At 31.5% G+C, this 17,999-nt stretch overlaps 1 protein-coding gene across 3 annotated transcripts in view; it reads right to left on the bottom strand.

Moving 5' to 3' along the window:
* Positions 1 to 831: 831 nt before the first annotated feature.
* The window catches only part of LOC141452260 (inositol-tetrakisphosphate 1-kinase-like), a 31,764-nt gene continuing 14,596 nt past the window's right edge, over positions 832 to 17,999 (bottom strand). For 2 of the 3 annotated variants that reach the window (XM_074124222.1, XM_074124225.1), the window contains 5 exons: positions 16,004 to 16,096; positions 15,854 to 15,894; positions 14,701 to 14,863; positions 13,024 to 13,269; positions 832 to 4,434 (listed from right to left, as the gene is read on the bottom strand). In XM_074124222.1, coding sequence (XP_073980323.1) covers positions 4,178 to 4,434; positions 13,024 to 13,269; positions 14,701 to 14,863; positions 15,854 to 15,894; positions 16,004 to 16,096 — 800 coding nt within the window. In that variant the 3' untranslated portion in view covers positions 832 to 4,177. The remainder of the gene's footprint in view (positions 4,435 to 13,023; positions 13,270 to 14,700; positions 14,864 to 15,853; positions 15,895 to 16,003; positions 16,097 to 17,999) is intronic. The other variant, XM_074124224.1, reaches the window with a different exon arrangement.

Raw genomic sequence — 17,999 nt, 5'->3', positions numbered from 1 at the left:
CAAAAACAATGTTTTTTTTTTTGACTTCTTAGTAAAAAGAATAAGTTGAGATTGTTGGTCTTTAGATTTTTCACTTCCTAGAAGGTTCTTACAGCTAACTGCCTCCGTCCGTTGATGGACACTGTTATCTGTAACGAGAATGTACCATCCGGAGACTGGCAGTGCACTAAAAAAAAAGGTACGGGCGCCAATGAATTCAGATGTTGACGTGTCTTAAATTTCTATCTGGTAACTCATGGCTGGCAAATGGTTATCTAAAATTTTCGCATACCTCAGAACGCTGACAGTCGGCTGTTTCATAATTGTATAAAAATTGTAAATATTTTAAACATTATTTACAAAATAAAAGTATTAAACATAGTACAAGGAGTTATGCAAAAAAGAGAAACTAATTCTGCTGCTTTTTAATTTACAGGATATTGTCGAGCAGTTCAGGATTAAAAGGAATAATGACGGAAAAAAAAAAAAAAGGGAATAATCTATTTAGTGAATCGGTGTTATTTTCGTTTTAGAGATTACTACAGTTATGACCCCACATTAATTATAAAGTTTCGTTTTCTGTCGATTTTAAGTTTAGGAGAAATTTTGTTCGAACATACACACGACCACTTTCTAAAAATCATGTTTTCTATGTAAGCATGGATATTTACGGTCAAAACTAGGTATCGGAAATTCAATGAACGAAACTAAGTAAGAGCAAGCAATAAAATAGAGACTATCACATTTTCAAGGTACGACTCTAATTTTTAAAAAACCCTAAATATAGTTAATTATAAAAGCTGTTAATTTTAATAAAGAGTAATAATTAAAAGGAATATAAATAAGAGAACGTTGTCATAGAAACAATATATTATATTTTGTACAATTTAATGGAAGCACTTATCAATAATAAATTAATATAAATTAAAAAGTAAATTGTACAATTTATTTTCTCTGGAATAATAAAAAAAATGATATTATATATACATATTCAATAAAGATCATGGCTAAAATTAGAAACAGACTGAACTCAGTTTATTTTTTGCAATGTTTGAAGACAATGTATCAAATAATGACAGAAATTACTCTTTCTATGAATCTCTATTGAATCTCGATCTGATCGATTATCGCATGATATTCTTTCTTTTCCACATGAATTTTGTGCCAGTCCAATCGCGATTTGGCCACAGTTAAAGGAGAGTGACCTGAGCACAGTTTGAAAGAGGCACATCCTCTTCGAGAGCAACATACAAGAAACGGCCTTTCAGACTTCGTCATTGCCCGGAAAAACACTTATGGAGATGAAAGAAGTGGTGCGTCAATTTTCTGTACAGGAAGGAATAGTTATAGGAATAGGTAATTTGGTAAATGTTGCAGGGGGGAACTGTCTGTTCCAAGGTAATCAAAGGGATTCTCAACCTTCACGGGTTATTCGTCAAATTTGGGGAGAATACTTTTTGCTTGCCGAAAATCGGGAACATACCCGACAGTATAAACCTTAAAAGGTTTTTGTTTTTTTTTTAATTTTTTTTGGGGAATGTACACGTTCCAGGACCGTACTTATACTTTTTCGAGTGCTGGAATACTCTGGGCACTCTCCATCACTCTGGACAATTCCCAGAACTGTAAAACGAGAATATTTCCCCTTATTGGATCAAATTGTTCAAAAAAAAAAACTATCATCTACATTCTTCGGAAATATTCAGACATCCCTGGCGCGGCTATCCTAGCCTAACAACACAAACAACATCCTTAAACATTCATACTTGGAGATATACAAGAGCCTGCAAAGATAGTTCGATATTGGCAAACTGTTTGGACGCACAGGCACAAACTTTAGCTCATCATCATCATCACACTCATTCACTCACACTAAACAGACACATATAATCTATGTGACGAACGCTAAAAACCTAAGGAAGCCACAATAGATAATTTTGTTTTCAGTGGACTAAAATTACAGACATTTCTAAAAAAAAAAAAAAACTAATTCTTATCAAAATGTGACCCTGATTAGGAGGGCGTGAAGAATTCTGTGGGAACACCTCTATCTCCCCTTCCCACCAAACAAACCATTTCCTGGGAAGTTATTACAAAATAAAATTGAAGTGATAGTTAAGGCTATCAAAACTTCAATAATCACTATAAAATTTGTCTGCAAATTTTACACTTTTTTGTTAGTTTATTTCAATTTCTTTCTGTAAGGCGCATTTTTGGATTAACGATTCCCTCTTGCCTAAATTTCTATTCTACTGATATTTACATCCAACAGAACAGTAAACTAATTCTGAAGAGGCACTGGTAGAAGGTGTTATGTATATAAGTTTGATTTCCTGAGATTCGGGATAAAAGAAAATTAGGGAGAAAAAACACATCAATCGATATTGTTGAGTTTCCTAAGACTTTCCAGAGAAAGTGAAAATTATTCTAAAAATATGGTTGGAAGAGAGAAGAGCTCCTATAGCAGCGATGGCGAACCTTTTTGACACGTGGGTCAAATTTTGTTCATTTTTTTTTTTTCTTTTTTTTAGTACTAGCTCTTGGGTCACAAATGCCCATTTGCATAAGTGTTAAGTTTAAAAATTTTTTAGTGGCGTTAAAAATTCTTAAGTTTTTGATGCAAACACTTTTTTCTTTATTTCAAATAAATAAATAATAAAATAAATAAATAAAACGCAAATTATTATTTGCGTTTTAGAAACTGTAATGATCAAACTAAAGGTTATAGATGTAGCATTTAAATTTACTTTTTCTGCAACCATGTTGGGAAGTTCTCATTACTCAATTAAAATCAGCTGTGTAATGCCCAACTTCCCACACTAGTGGGGGGAAATTCCCATTAGTGTCACTTTCCGCACAAGTAAGTGGAAAAACTTTATTGTGCTTCCTTGATATAAGAAGTTTTGTTATTAACATAAATATTTTCTGTAAAACTCTAATAAGCTTATTTAAATTTATTTTATTTAAATAATTAAAAAACGAATATTAAAAAATTATATAAAAATTGAAAGGAATATAGCAATAAAAATAATACTTTAATAAATAATTAGATATTTTTAATTATAACAGTTAAAAAGGTTATAGTGTTACCTTATAGAAATTTAAAATGGATTCTAGTGATGCCTGTTTAGAAAACACTCCTCCATCAATAAAAGAAACAGCAGAAAATGTAATAAGTAATGTAAATAATTGTAATATAACAATAAATGTTTATAATAAATAAATTACTTTTTGTAGACTGTAAAAATGAAATTTTTAATTTTATTAGTTAATAAATGGTTGCAGAAAAAATATAATATTTAACTCTAGTGTAAAGTATTTTCCTCACACTCGGCAATTTGCACTTGCACTCGCATCGCTTCGCTCGCTCGTGCGTGCAAACCCTGCCTCGCGTGAGGAAAAGTACTACTTTCCACACTTGTTAAATAAATAACTATTTGTGTCAATGCGTGATTTAAAAAAATACAGATAGAATATAAATTATCCATACAATTAGCAAAATCTAAATCAACCCGCGTAAACAAACAAATGGTTGCCTAGCAATTGTGGGTCAGTGTCTGACACACGGGTCACAGGTTCGCCATCACTGTCCTACAGTTTAGACTTTTTTTTTTTTTTTTAATTTTTACTAAACATTATTGTTATGCTTAAAATTGCATTATTATTATTAGTAGTAGTAGTAGTAGTAATTCTTAATTGAGTATGGAAGCTTAAACTCTAAAAGATAAAAATTACAAAAATTTATTAATCCTTTCGATACACATAATGTACAAAACATTTATCGATTTCTACACATCGATATTTTTCAGAGAATTTTTTTTCAGGAAAAACAAGAAATAAAATATTTACCTTTCAAGAAAATAATGCAAACTTTATCGCAATTTTGGGAATACTGTCATGAAGAATGAATTTTTTTTTTATTATTATTAATAATTAAAGTACTTTGTTTTTGTTTTTTAGTTAATTAACTAAAACAAATGTTTAACAAAATATATATCTTTTCTTTTCTTTTTTTATACAAATAAAAACGAATCAAATAATATTCTATAATTAAGAACATAAACAAAAATTAACATAATAAAAATCTTTTTACAAAAAAAAGAAAAAAAATAACATGGTTTCTCAATCTATTTGTCTTTCTCAATCTCTCTCTACTCCAAAGGGGGGAAAAAAAGCAACAAATCACTGGAAGAAACTGCTACAGATGTCTTTCATGACTTTTCCCAGTTCCGACCAATGCTGGTGAACGTTTCTTCTCATCTGAAGAATCGGCCGTTTCAAAGCCAGAATCATGATCTTGATCGCCAGGAAATATTGGCGAAGTGGCCAACAATTTCTCTGAATCTTTACTATTCTTTCTGTCCGCGGTGATTGTTGTGGTAATCTCTTTTTCATTGATACTCCTCTCTATGCAACGTACCAAACTTTCAAAGAAGTTTGGATAGCCGTCGTAGCCTGCAGAGGGGGAAAAGATTAAAGAAATAAATTAAATCAACTGTGACATTTATAGTATTTCAATTTGGTAAAAAATATATATATATCCTTTACAACTTTATTGTGTTCAAACATGGATTTGAAAACACTCGGCACTTCCGAGAAAATTTAATAATTTCTCATGGCTGAATAGCAGAGTTGGGCACTGATTAAAAAAAAAATTAAATTCTAAATTTAATTGATTAGATTTTTTAATTGATTAAATTTATTTTTAATTTTAATCAGAATTTAATCAGCGAATTTAATCGTAATTTTAATCATATGACAATTATTTAATCAATTAAATTTCAGATTTAATCGTTAATCAAACTAATTTAATCATCCACTTTTATGGCTTTTCAACCAATGGTTCGAACCACGTTTTGGCGAGGCCATTTTTCTAAGCGTCTTCAATAAATACTTTTCAGTTAATTTTTGTAGACTTGGACTTCTTCACGAGTCTTTAGTCCAGTGGCTCTTAACCGGTGTTCCGCGAATATGGTCCAAGTGTTCCGCGAAATTTCAATTTTAAATGTATTGAAATTTAGAAACTTAAGAAAGATACGAAAACAAACAATTGTTCCTTTTTTTTTAAATTTGAATTTAATTTTAAGTTCTTGCTAAATACCGAATTTTAAATTATTTAATGTTAGTGTTCCGCGAGAAAAATATATACATATAATTGTGTTCCGCGTCTATGAAAAGCTTAAGAATCACTGATATAAAGGGTTGAAAATTTTTTGGGTCATGAAATTCTGTAAAATTATGGCTGTTCTATATCTCCCACTGTGAACCACGTATTCGTATGAAATTTTGTTCTCTTTTACACTTTGTTTTTCTCAATTATAAACTATAGTTATTTTGTGCACAGATCTATAAATGTAGAAGATATTAATGGATGAAAATTTTTTGGGTCATGAAATTCTGTAAAATAATGGCCGTCCTATATCTCCCACTGAGAACCACGAATTGATATGGAATTTTGTTCTCTTATACACTTTGTATTTATCAATTATAAACTATAGTTATTTTGTGCACAGATCTATAAATGTAGAAGATATAAAGGGTTGAAAAAATTTTGGGTCATGAAATTCTGTAAAATTGTGGCCGTTCTATATCTCCCTCTGTGAACCACGTATTGGTATGGAATTTTGTTCTCTTGTACACCTTGTTTTTCTCAATTATAAACTATAGTTATTTTGTGCGCAGATCTATAAATGTAGAAGATATAAAGGGTTGAAAATTTTTTGGGTCATGAAATTCTGTAAAATTGTGGCCGTTCTATATCTCTCACTGTGAACCACGTATTGGTATGAAATTTTGTTCTCTTTTACACTTTGTTTTTCTCAATTATAAACTATGGTTATTTTGTGCACAGATCTATAAATGTAGAAGATATAAAGGGTTGAAAATTTTTTGGGTCATGAAATTCTGTAAAATAATGGCCGTCCTATATCTCCCACTGAGAACCACGAATTGATATGGAATTTTGTTCTCTTATACACTTTGTATTTATCAATTATAAACTATAGTTATTTTGTGCACAGATCTATAAATGTAGAAGATATAAAGGGTTGAAAAAATTTTGGGTCATGAAATTCTGTAAAATTGTGGCCGTTCTATATCTCCCTCTGTGAACCACGTATTGGTATGGAATTTTGTTCTCTTGTACACCTTGTTTTTCTCAATTATAAACTATAGTTATTTTGTGCGCAGATCTATAAATGTAGAAGATATAAAGGGTTGAAAATTTTTTGGGTCATGAAATTCTGTAAAATTGTGGCCGTTCTATATCTCTCACTGTGAACCACGTATTGGTATGAAATTTTGTTCTCTTGTACACTTTGTTTTTCTCAATTATAAACTATAGTTATTTTGTGCGCAGATCTATAAATGTAGAAGATATAAAGGGTTGAAAATTTTTTGGGTCATGAAATTCTGTAAAATTGTGGCCGTTCTATATCTCCCACTGTGAACCACGTATTCGTATGGAATTTTGTTCTCTTGTACACTTTGTTTTTCTCAATTATAAACTATAGTTATTTTGTGCGCAGATCTATAAATGTAGAAGATATAAAGGGTTGAAAATTTTTTGGGTCATGAAATTCTGTAAAATTGTGGCCGTTCTATATCTCCCACTGAGAACCACGAATTGATATGGAATTTTGTTCTCTTATACACTTTGTATTTCTCAATTATAAACTATAGTTATTTTGTGCACAGATCTATAAATGTAGAAGATATAAAGGGTTGAAAAAATTTTGGGTCATGAAATTCTGTAAAATTGTGGCCGTTCTATATCTCCCACTGTGGACCACGTATTGGTATGAAATTTTGTCCTCTTGTACACTTTGTTTTTCTCAATTATAAACTATAGTTATTTTGTGCGCAGATCTATACATGTAGAAGATATAAAGGGTTGAAAATTTTTTGGGTCATGAAATTCTGTAAAATTGTGGCCGTTCTATATCTCCCACTGTGAACCACGTATTCGTATGAAATTTTGTTCCCTTTTGCACTTTGTTTTTCTCAATTATAAACTATATTTTTTTTTTGCACAGATCTATAAATGTAGAAGATATAAAGGGTTGAAAATTTTTTGGGTCATGAAATTCTGTATAATTGTGGCCGTTCTATATCTCCCACTGTGAACCACGTATTCGTATGAAATTTTGTTCTCTTATACACTTTGTTTTTCTCAATTATAAACTATAGTTATTTTGTACACAGATCTATAAATGTAGATGATATAAAGAGTTGAAAATTTTTTGGGTCATGAAATTCTGTAAAATTGTGGCCGTTCTATATCTCCCACTGTGATCCACGTATTGGTATGGAATTTTGTTCACTTGTACACTTTGTTTTTCTCAATTATAAACTATAGTTATTTTGTGCGCAGATCTATAAATGTAGAAGATATAAAGGGTTGAAAATTTTTTGGGTCATGAAATTCTGTAAAATTGTGGCCGTTCTATATCTCCCACTGTGAACCACGTATTCGTATGAAATTTTGTTCTCTTATACACTTTGTTTTTCTCAATTATAAACTATAGTTATTTTGTGCACAGATCTATAAATGTAGAAGATATAAAGGGTTGAAAATTTTTTGGGTCATGAAATTCTGTAAAATTGTGGCCGTTCTATATCTCCCACTGTGAACCACGTATTCGTATGAAATTTTGTTCTCTTATACACTTTGTTTTTCTCAATTATAAACTATAGTTATTTTGTGCGCAGATCTATAAATGTAGAAGATATAAAGGGTTGAAAATTTTTTGGGTCATGAAATTCTGTAAAATTGTGGCCGTTCTATATCTCCCACTGTGAACCACGTATTCGTATGAAATTTTGTTCTCTTATACACTTTGTTTTTCTCAATTATAAACTATAGTTATTTTGTACACAGATCTATAAATGTAGATGATATAAAGGGTTGAAAATTTTTTGGGTCATGAAATTCTGTAAAATTGTGGCCGTTCTATATCTCCCACTGTGATCCACGTATTGGTATGGAATTTTGTTCTCTTGTACACTTTGTTTTTCTCAATTATAAACTATAGTTATTTTGTGCGCAGATCTATAAATGTAGAAGATATAAAGGGTTGAAAATTTTTTGGGTCATGAAATTCTGTAAAATTGTGGCCGTTCTATATCTCCCACTGAGAACCACGAATTGATATGGAATTTTGTTCTCTTATACACTTTGTATTTCTCAATTATAAACTATAGTTATTTTGTGCACAGATCTATAAATGTAGAAGATATAAAGGGTTGAAAAAATTTTGGGTCATGAAATTCTGTAAAATTGTGGCCGTTCTATATCTCCCACTGTGGACCACGTATTGGTATGAAATTTTGTCCTCTTGTACACTTTGTTTTTCTCAATTATAAACTATAGTTATTTTGTGCGCAGATCTATACATGTAGAAGATATAAAGGGTTGAAAATTTTTTGGGTCATGAAATTCTGTAAAATTGTGGCCGTTCTATATCTCCCACTGTGAACCACGTATTCGTATGAAATTTTGTTCCCTTTTGCACTTTGTTTTTCTCAATTATAAACTATATTTTTTTTTTGCACAGATCTATAAATGTAGAAGATATAAAGGGTTGAAAATTTTTTGGGTCATGAAATTCTGTATAATTGTGGCCGTTCTATATCTCCCACTGTGAACCACGTATTCGTATGAAATTTTGTTCTCTTATACACTTTGTTTTTCTCAATTATAAACTATAGTTATTTTGTACACAGATCTATAAATGTAGATGATATAAAGAGTTGAAAATTTTTTGGGTCATGAAATTCTGTAAAATTGTGGCCGTTCTATATCTCCCACTGTGATCCACGTATTGGTATGGAATTTTGTTCACTTGTACACTTTGTTTTTCTCAATTATAAACTATAGTTATTTTGTGCGCAGATCTATAAATGTAGAAGATATAAAGGGTTGAAAATTTTTTGGGTCATGAAATTCTGTAAAATTGTGGCCGTTCTATATCTCCCACTGTGAACCACGTATTCGTATGAAATTTTGTTCTCTTATACACTTTGTTTTTCTCAATTATAAACTATAGTTATTTTGTGCACAGATCTATAAATGTAGAAGATATAAAGGGTTGAAAATTTTTTGGGTCATGAAATTCTGTAAAATTGTGGCCGTTCTATATCTCCCACTGTGAACCACGTATTCGTATGAAATTTTGTTCTCTTATACACTTTGTTTTTCTCAATTATAAACTATAGTTATTTTGTGCGCAGATCTATAAATGTAGAAGATATAAAGGGTTGAAAATTTTTTGGGTCATGAAATTCTGTAAAATTGTGGCCGTTCTATATCTCCCACTGTGAACCACGTATTCGTATGAAATTTTGTTCTCTTATACACTTTGTTTTTCTCAATTATAAACTATAGTTATTTTGTACACAGATCTATAAATGTAGATGATATAAAGGGTTGAAAATTTTTTGGGTCATGAAATTCTGTAAAATTGTGGCCGTTCTATATCTCCCACTGTGATCCACGTATTGGTATGGAATTTTGTTCTCTTGTACACTTTGTTTTTCTCAATTATAAACTATAGTTATTTTGTGCGCAGATCTATAAATGTAGAAGATATAAAGGGTTGAAAATTTTTTGGGTCATGAAATTCTGTAAAATTGTGGCCGTTCTATATCTCCCACTGAGAACCACGAATTGATATGGAATTTTGTTCTCTTATACACTTTGTATTTCTCAATTATAAACTATAGTTATTTTGTGCACAGATCTATAAATGTAGAAGATATAAAGGGTTGAAAAAATTTTGGGTCATGAAATTCTGTAAAATTGTGGCCGTTCTATATCTCCCACTGTGGACCACGTATTGGTATGAAATTTTGTCCTCTTGTACACTTTGTTTTTCTCAATTATAAACTATAGTTATTTTGTGCGCAGATCTATAAATGTAGAAGATATAAAGGGTTGAAAATTTTTTGGGTCATGAAATTCTGTAAAATTGTGGCCGTTCTATATCTCCCACTGTGTACCACGTATTGGTATGGAATTTTGTTCTCTTTTACACTTTGTTTTTCTCAATTATAAACTATAGTTATTTTGTGCACAGATCTATAAATGTAGAAGATATAAAGGGTTGAAAATTTTTTGGGTCATGAAATTCTGTAAAATTGTGGCCGTTCTATATCTCCCACTGTGAACCACGTATTCGTATGAAATTTTGTTCCCTTTTGCACTTTGTTTTTCTCAATTATAAACTATAGTTATTTTGTGCATAGATCTATAAATGTAGAAGATATAAAGGGTTGAAAATTTTTTGGGTCATGAAATTCTGTAAAATTGTGGCCGTTCTATATCTCCCACTGTGAACCACGTATTCGTATGAAATTTTGTTCTCTTATACACTTTGTTTTTCTCAATTATAAACTATAGTTATTTTGTACACAGATCTATAAATGTAGATGATATAAAGGGTTGAAAATTTTTTGGGTCATGAAATTCTGTAAAATTGTGGCCGTTCTATATCTCCCACTGTGAACCACGTATTCGTATGAAATTTTGTTCTCTTATACACTTTGTTTTTCTCAATTATAAACTATAGTTATTTTGTGCGCAGATCTATAAATGTAGAAGATATAAAGGGTTGAAAATTTTTTGGGTCATGAAATTCTGTAAAATTGTAGCCGTTCTATATCTCCCACTGTGAACCACGTATTGGTATGGAATTTTGTTCTCTTATACACTTTGTTTTTCTCAATTATAAACTATAGTTATTTTGTGCACAGATCTATAAATGTAGAAGATATAAAGGGTTGAAAATTTTTTGGGTCATGAAATTCTGTAAAATTGTGGCCGTTCTATATCTCCCACTGTGAACCACGTATTCGTATGAAATTTTGTTCCCTTTTGCACTTTGTTTTTCTCAATTATAAACTATAGTTATTTTGTGCACAGATCTATAAATGTAGAAGATATAAAGGGTTGAAAATTTTTTGGGTCATGAAATTCTGTAAAATTATGGCTGTTCTATATCTCCCACTGTGAACCACGAATTGATATGGAATTTTGTTCTCTTATACACTTTGTTTTTCTCAATTATAAACTATAGTTATTTTGTGCAGTTATCTAAAAAGATAGAAGATACAAAGGGTTGAAAATTTTTTGGGTCATGAAATGCTGTAAAATTGTGGCCTTTCTATATCTCCCACTGTGAACCACGTATTCGTATGAAATTTTGTTCTCTTATACACTTTGTTTTTCTCAATTATAAACTATAGTTATTTTGTGCACAGATCTATAAATGTAGAAGATATAAAGGGTTGAAAATTTTTTGGGTCATGAAATTCTGTAAAATTGTGGCCGTTCTATATCTCCCACTGTGAACCACGTATTCGTATGAAATTTTGTTCTCTTATACACTTTGTTTTTCTCAATTATAAACTATAGTTATTTTGTGCAGTTATCTAAAAAGGTAGAAGATATAAAGGGTTGAAAATTTTTTGGGTCATGAAATGCTGTAAAATTGTGGCCTTTCTATATCTCCCACTGAGAACCACGTATTCGTATGAAATTTTGTTCTCTTATACACTTTGTTTTTCTCAATTATAAACTATAGTTATTTTGTGCACAGATCTATAAATGTAGAAGATATAAAGGGTTGAAAATTTTTTGGGTCATGAAATTCTGTAAAATTGTGGCCGTTCTATATCTCCCACTGTGAACCACGTATTCGTATGAAATTTTGTTCTCTTATACACTTTGTTTTTCTCAATTATAAACTATAGTTATTTTGTGCGCAGATCTATAAATGTAGAAGATATAAAGGGTTGAAAATTTTTTGGGTCATGAAATTCTGTAAAATTGTGGCCGTTCTATATCTCCCACTGTGAACCACGTATTCGTATGAAATTTTGTTCTCTTATACATTTTCTTTTTCCCAATTAAAAACTATAGTTATTTTATGCACAGATCTATAAATGTAGAAGGAATAAAGGGTTGAAAATGTTTTGGGTCATGAAATTCTGTAAAATTATGGCCGTCCTATATCTCCCATTGTGAACCACGTATTGATATGGAATTTTGTTGTAAGGTGGTCCTATCTAAGTCTAGTGAGTGGTAAACATGGTTAAATGTGAGTGTAAGGTGGTCCTATATGAGTCTTGAGAGTCACCAACATTGTACAGGTGAGACACCAGACTGGTAGAATGAAGGTGCCAAGTTTGGAAAAGGTGATAATATTGATAAAGAAGTGGCACCAGCTAGGCGGAATAAAGATGCATCGGTCCGATTCTGGTTTAACCATTGGCAATGTTTGGTTTTAAAAATTTAATCTCTCAAATTTTGATTAAATTAAAAAATTTAATCGTCCAAAGTGATTAAAACTAAATTTGGAATTTAATTCAATCAATTAAAATTATGATTATTTAATTTTAATTTTAATCCTAATTTTTAGTTAAAATTAAATATTTTAATTGATTAAGTTCCGATTAAATTAAAAGTGAATTTAATTTTAATCAACTAATTTCGGCCGATTAAATTTTTTAATTTTAATCATGATTAAAATTAAAGTTCGGTTTAATTCAATTGTTTTTTAATTGATTAAATTTTTGCCCAACTCTGCTGAATAGGAAGCAGGAGTTATTATTTATTACACTCCAAATCTCTGAGATAAAAAAATCCTAACAGAATCGAATCCTAACAGAAATGTACAACAGTCAATCATCCTGAGATTGATCCTGTAATAGGATCAATAGGTTAACGAGACACCTGCAAAGCTAATATGTATTGTGGTACAGGGTTCGATTTCCGTCTTAGGCCTTGGATTTTATTTAATGGTTAATAAAAGAAATTTATAGTAAAGTATGTTTGCTAGTCGCCTCCGTCCACGACACCTAATTTGGTAGTTAGACGTTAAGCCCCGCCTTGGAAAAATAGGCGATTACTTTACTTTACAATGGGTTGACGATCAAGAAAAAGATCAGAGCATGGACCCGCGCTCAATGAAGAATCACCACCATTTTGTCGTGATTTTCTGACACACACACCTTTATACATCTTAATTTCTAAAGCAAATTTACCTGGATATGGATTAATATCGATGACCGCATGCCTGCCGGTAGTGTTCTCCGTGACAACGTCCACACCCAACAAGGACATGCCCAATTCGGCTCTAATAATTGACACAATCTGTCTCAGCAGATCTGGATCGGCTGCACGACCTTCTCGCGGATTCATACCACATTCATTTTCATCTAGTACGCTTAACGAAGAACTCGAATCTGATTTAGAGACATCATGACTGTGGAAGTGAATGGTGGCTCTATCTGCAAAAAAAAAAAAAAAAAAAAGGAAAAGGAAGTTTATTAAAAATAAAATTTTAGTAACAATCAATTATTGACACACGAGTGTGTTCAAACAACTATTGTAAATATACTTTCTATGAGCAAATACTAATTTGTAATTTAGAATACCTCCAATTAACAACTAAAATGTCATCACCTTGAATAAAGGTGAAAATATATCTAATGTTTGGACTATCCAACTCGAAATAATTGTATCTTTTTTAAAAAAGGAAACTACCTTGTTGTAGAACCTTGATCTGATAACATTTAGAACACAACAATTTATACACGTTTTTAAACTTTTTTTTTCTCTTTTGATACCACAGGCATGAAGTAAAGTAATGAGATCATGCCGAATATTTTTTGATGAGCTACTAACAGGAAATACACGTTTTGAGGTCTCCTATGTTCGAAAAATAATTTTTTTTTAAGGAAATCATGATTGAGTACGTGAAGTTGTACAAAAAAAATCACAGGTCTTTGCCCTCAAAGCAAACTTCCTCTGATTTGCTTCAAAACATGAGGTTTATTCACCATTGTAGAGCTGAATAGGTTGACGGCCTAAGAAAGTTCAGAGTCAGTTCACACGCTTGATGAAGAGTCAGCATAATTTGTCTGATTTTCTGTGATACATGGACTTCAATTACGGGAGAGGAGTTTTAATTGTTTGTCGCAGTGACCCCTCTCTAGTGGAGACGCATACTCATCATTTTTTTTCAGCGACTTCGTCGTTCCAGATGGACGACATAAGAGCATTCCAATCCAAAAGCATAAACAAAAAATTGTAAAATAAATTATCAGTTTAAATTCCACTTCGATTTTTGAGTATCCTGTCTCACAATTGATTGATTCAATTTTTAGGCCAGCCTAACTCCTAGTCTGCACTACGTGATCCACCAACATTAGGTCACAATTCTTGAAAGTTTTTCAACAAACTCTCAAGTTAATCATAATGCAGTTTGGTTTAAAATGAAAATTATATAATCCAATTGTAACTGTTTCCCGCCAGGGGAGTGGCTGTTGCATGCAGCTTCCAGGGTGTTACAATCCCACGGATTCCTAGCACAGTACTCCATGCACTTTCACTTGTACAATAGGGACACAATACACTATGTATCGGGTGTTGGGCGAAAGGCCGTAAATCCTAACCGGCAAAACCTTAATACGTCTCGAAACCTCCTCAATTGGAAAACTAAAGAGGCTAAGCCCTCATTGGGCTGAAATGGCAAGAAGAAGAATTTCTACTCTTAGTAGACTACATTAAACATTTTTAGTATCCTTGGCAGCATTCTTATGCAAATGTCTTGCAAACTTCTTGCGCCGTTGGGCTTACATAAGAGAATAGGGGACGTTATATATACAAAACAATTTCCTTTCAGCTTTTATCTTTACAAATTCATTTTTCTTACCAACCTGGATCAGCGTAGAAATTTTTTAAAGACGGTCTTTCCACTATATGATATTCATCTCCTACGATAAACAGTTTATACAATACAGCGTTATGATTTACAAAGGAATGTGCTACACACGGGGGCTGACAGTCTTTAAGGCCTCGTTCATTAAACACAACTGCCATCTGAAATTAAATTAGAACGATAAACATTATCTTTTAAATGGAATTAGAATGAATTCAATGATTTTAATATTCTTCCTCTTGACGTGGAACGCTACCATGGACCCGTTCACCGACATCCTATACACCAGGAGTAGGCGGGAGTTAAAAATACAAAATTATTGCGGAATGTGAACTTTTCAGTTGAAGAAAATTGATGATTGATTAGCCTTAAATACGAAGAAACAAAATTATTTTAACACTTCCTTTATAAGATTGAAATTTTCTTTTAATTTCCCAGTGACTGAGTTAAAAACAACTGAATCGGAATTCTTTTTAGTTAATTTAAACCTTCAACCAAATTGAGTCTTCAATTCGCAGTGTTCGTTACAAAGTGAGTTGTTTTTTTAGGTTATTAGCTTAATTTCTGTTACGCTTTTGACAGTTTTCGGAGATCTTCTCCCTCTCAAAATCAATATACGATAGTTTTTGGAAAAGGTTGAAATAGGAATAAAATTGAAAATCCGAAACTTAAGAAGTTGAGTCTTTCCTTAAGATAATAATCTTTCTTTTTTTTTTTTCTTTCCACGCCCTTCCTTGACATTTTGTCACTACTACGCAGTAAACACTGGTAAATTCCTTCAGCCCTTCTACTTATAGGGGTCAAGTACCAGCAACCAGTACCAGGGCTTACTTTCTGGAGACCTTCATAGCACAGCAAGCATCTAAGCTGATGAAGCTGTGCAGCCATACTTATTCGGGCGAGTGAAAGTAGTTGTGGTCATACTCTCAGCTCTTAGGGAATTCACCGGCAAGGTGTGTCTTTAAGAAACCAAAGCGAAACTATAAGACTACACTAATGCTACTCAAAGAAGACTAACATTCAAGGAAAACAGAATATTGCATATTAATTGCGGGAAAAACAATGAGCTTTATAAGGAAAATCGTGACTAGCTAACAATTGAAAGAGGAAATTACCATTACAAATAAATTTACATAATTAACTAGATTTACCTTATGGCAGTCAGTTCCATTCGCTACCGATGGTTTGCAAACTGTAATAAAATATAAACTATTAGAGATTCACATTCTTCAAAATCTTTAAACAAAAAAGAGTTGAAAATAAAACATAAAAAACTAAAAATTCATTTAATAGCGATGTACCAAATGGAAAGGTGACACCTGCCTCCTGTAACGTTCGAAGATTCGTGTCAACATCACTGGACAAGAGTTCAACAAATGGCGGCGTGAATACATCTGGAAGAAACATACAAAAAAAAAAAAATATGTAAAATTAACCATTTTTTGTTCGAGGTAAGTAACATTCAGACCAACTAAAAATGCCTAGGGCGAGCGGCGAGATTAAGGCCTGGCAGAAATACAAAGTCCTTTCGCGCTACGAAAGCAACCGATCAGAAAATCAATTTAAAGTTGTTAAGTTTTAGTTAAACCTGTGTTTTGGGAAACACCTATTGACTTACAACTATAAAATGCATTGTTCAAATTTCAAAATAAATTCATTTTACAATGTGTGTGTTAAAAAAATTGGTTTGATGAAACGAAAAGAATGTGACTTTGTAGAAGATTTTTGATGTTTGAAGACTTTAAATCGGTGAGTAGCATGCTGAGCGTAATGTGCAATACTTCATCAACCCTGCCGGTTGCTATCAGATAGCAGTTACTTAGCTTCTACAGCTTTACCTCTTAATGTCAAAATAAATATTTTGTGGCAGAACTTTTGCCTTGTTCAGCTGGTTCTCTCGATTAAATCAAGCAGAACATGAATAGGGCGCCGCTTAAGACCTTTCCTTCAAGCATCTAACTAATTGAAAGGGCATACAGTACACAATATTCAGACTGAATTCCTGTTTTAGCTTAGCTAATTTACTGTAAATTTTTCTGACACGCAATTTATACAAAAATAAGCACACCTTTTTTTAAGATTATCCTTCTTGATTAGAAAACAACGCTAAATTTATTGCGTCGATACTATTATTTAGTTTATATGAACTAGACACGACTCACAGTAAACACTATAATTGGAAATAAATAATGTAATCTTTCATCTAGTATTATTAGTAAACACATTATTAATCAGCTTTCAATTCAATAATATTCAATGAATAAAACAAACAGCAACAACAAACTATAGACGTTCCAGAAATTGAAGGTTGTGGCACTGTTTTCCTTGTTGCCATAGTTACCAAACATTACTTTTTGAGGAGAAGCAGTGTTGTGCGAAAAACTATTGAAATTTCATTATAAAAATGAAACATTTTAAATAGCCCAAATTTATGGAAAATAAATCACGGCGACAAAAAAAAATTTAAATAAAGGAAAATAAGAACAGTTTGAATGTAGTAGAAGGAATCATGACGAAATGTGCGTCAACATTGTTCGTGAAAAACCTTGAGCTGGTTTTAGAGCTCACCTTTTTATTTATTTATTTTTTTTTTATAAACTGAGTGTTTCAACTTTATTTTTATTTATTATTATTTTGTTTTGTTTTGTTATCTGTGCAACAAAACAAAAAATAAATAAACAAACTCATTACATATATTATAAAACTAAAGTTCCTTTTTATATTACATGATTGTTTTTTTAAATGTTTTAATTTTTGGCAAATTTTTATTGTTGTTTTATGGTAGTCAAATTTTGTTTTAAGTTTTTTTTATTTTATTTTAAAAGTGAGGCCTCAATTTGTTATTTTGAAAGACATTAGGGAAACAGTTTTAAGTAAACAAACTGAGTGACAACGTTTTAAGTAAACATGAAGAGGTATTTTATGTGGGCTTTATTATTAAGAGAGTGGGAGGACTGTTGTTAACAACCAGAAATTATGAGTAAATTTGTATTCAAATTTTAAATTCCATAAAAGCATTTAATATTTTCTTGGCGTAATCTAAACATTTTTTTTTTTATAATTCTCACATAATCACAAAAAATCCTCATAATCACCGGTTCGTGATTTTTTACTTTTTAAATCGGAAATAGGAAATTCCTCCCCCCCCCCCCTTAGAAAATTCACTTTTTTTTGAAGGGCGAAGAAATAAAGGTGGGCGTATGACGTAATGAATAAAGCGTTCGAGAATTTTGAATCATCTTCATGACCTCGATCATTGCCTAGCGCTGTGTGGCTCCCTTTCTACAAATCTTCTTC

The sequence above is a fragment of the Rhodnius prolixus genome, unplaced genomic scaffold (genome assembly GCF_049639745.1).
Source record: "Rhodnius prolixus isolate KJV_2025 unplaced genomic scaffold, Rpr scaffold_3, whole genome shotgun sequence".
In the NCBI taxonomy this organism is placed as follows: Eukaryota; Metazoa; Arthropoda; class Insecta; order Hemiptera; family Reduviidae; genus Rhodnius; species Rhodnius prolixus.
The sequence above is the reverse complement of the archived record's forward strand: the minus strand, read 5'-3'. Positions and strand labels throughout refer to the sequence as shown.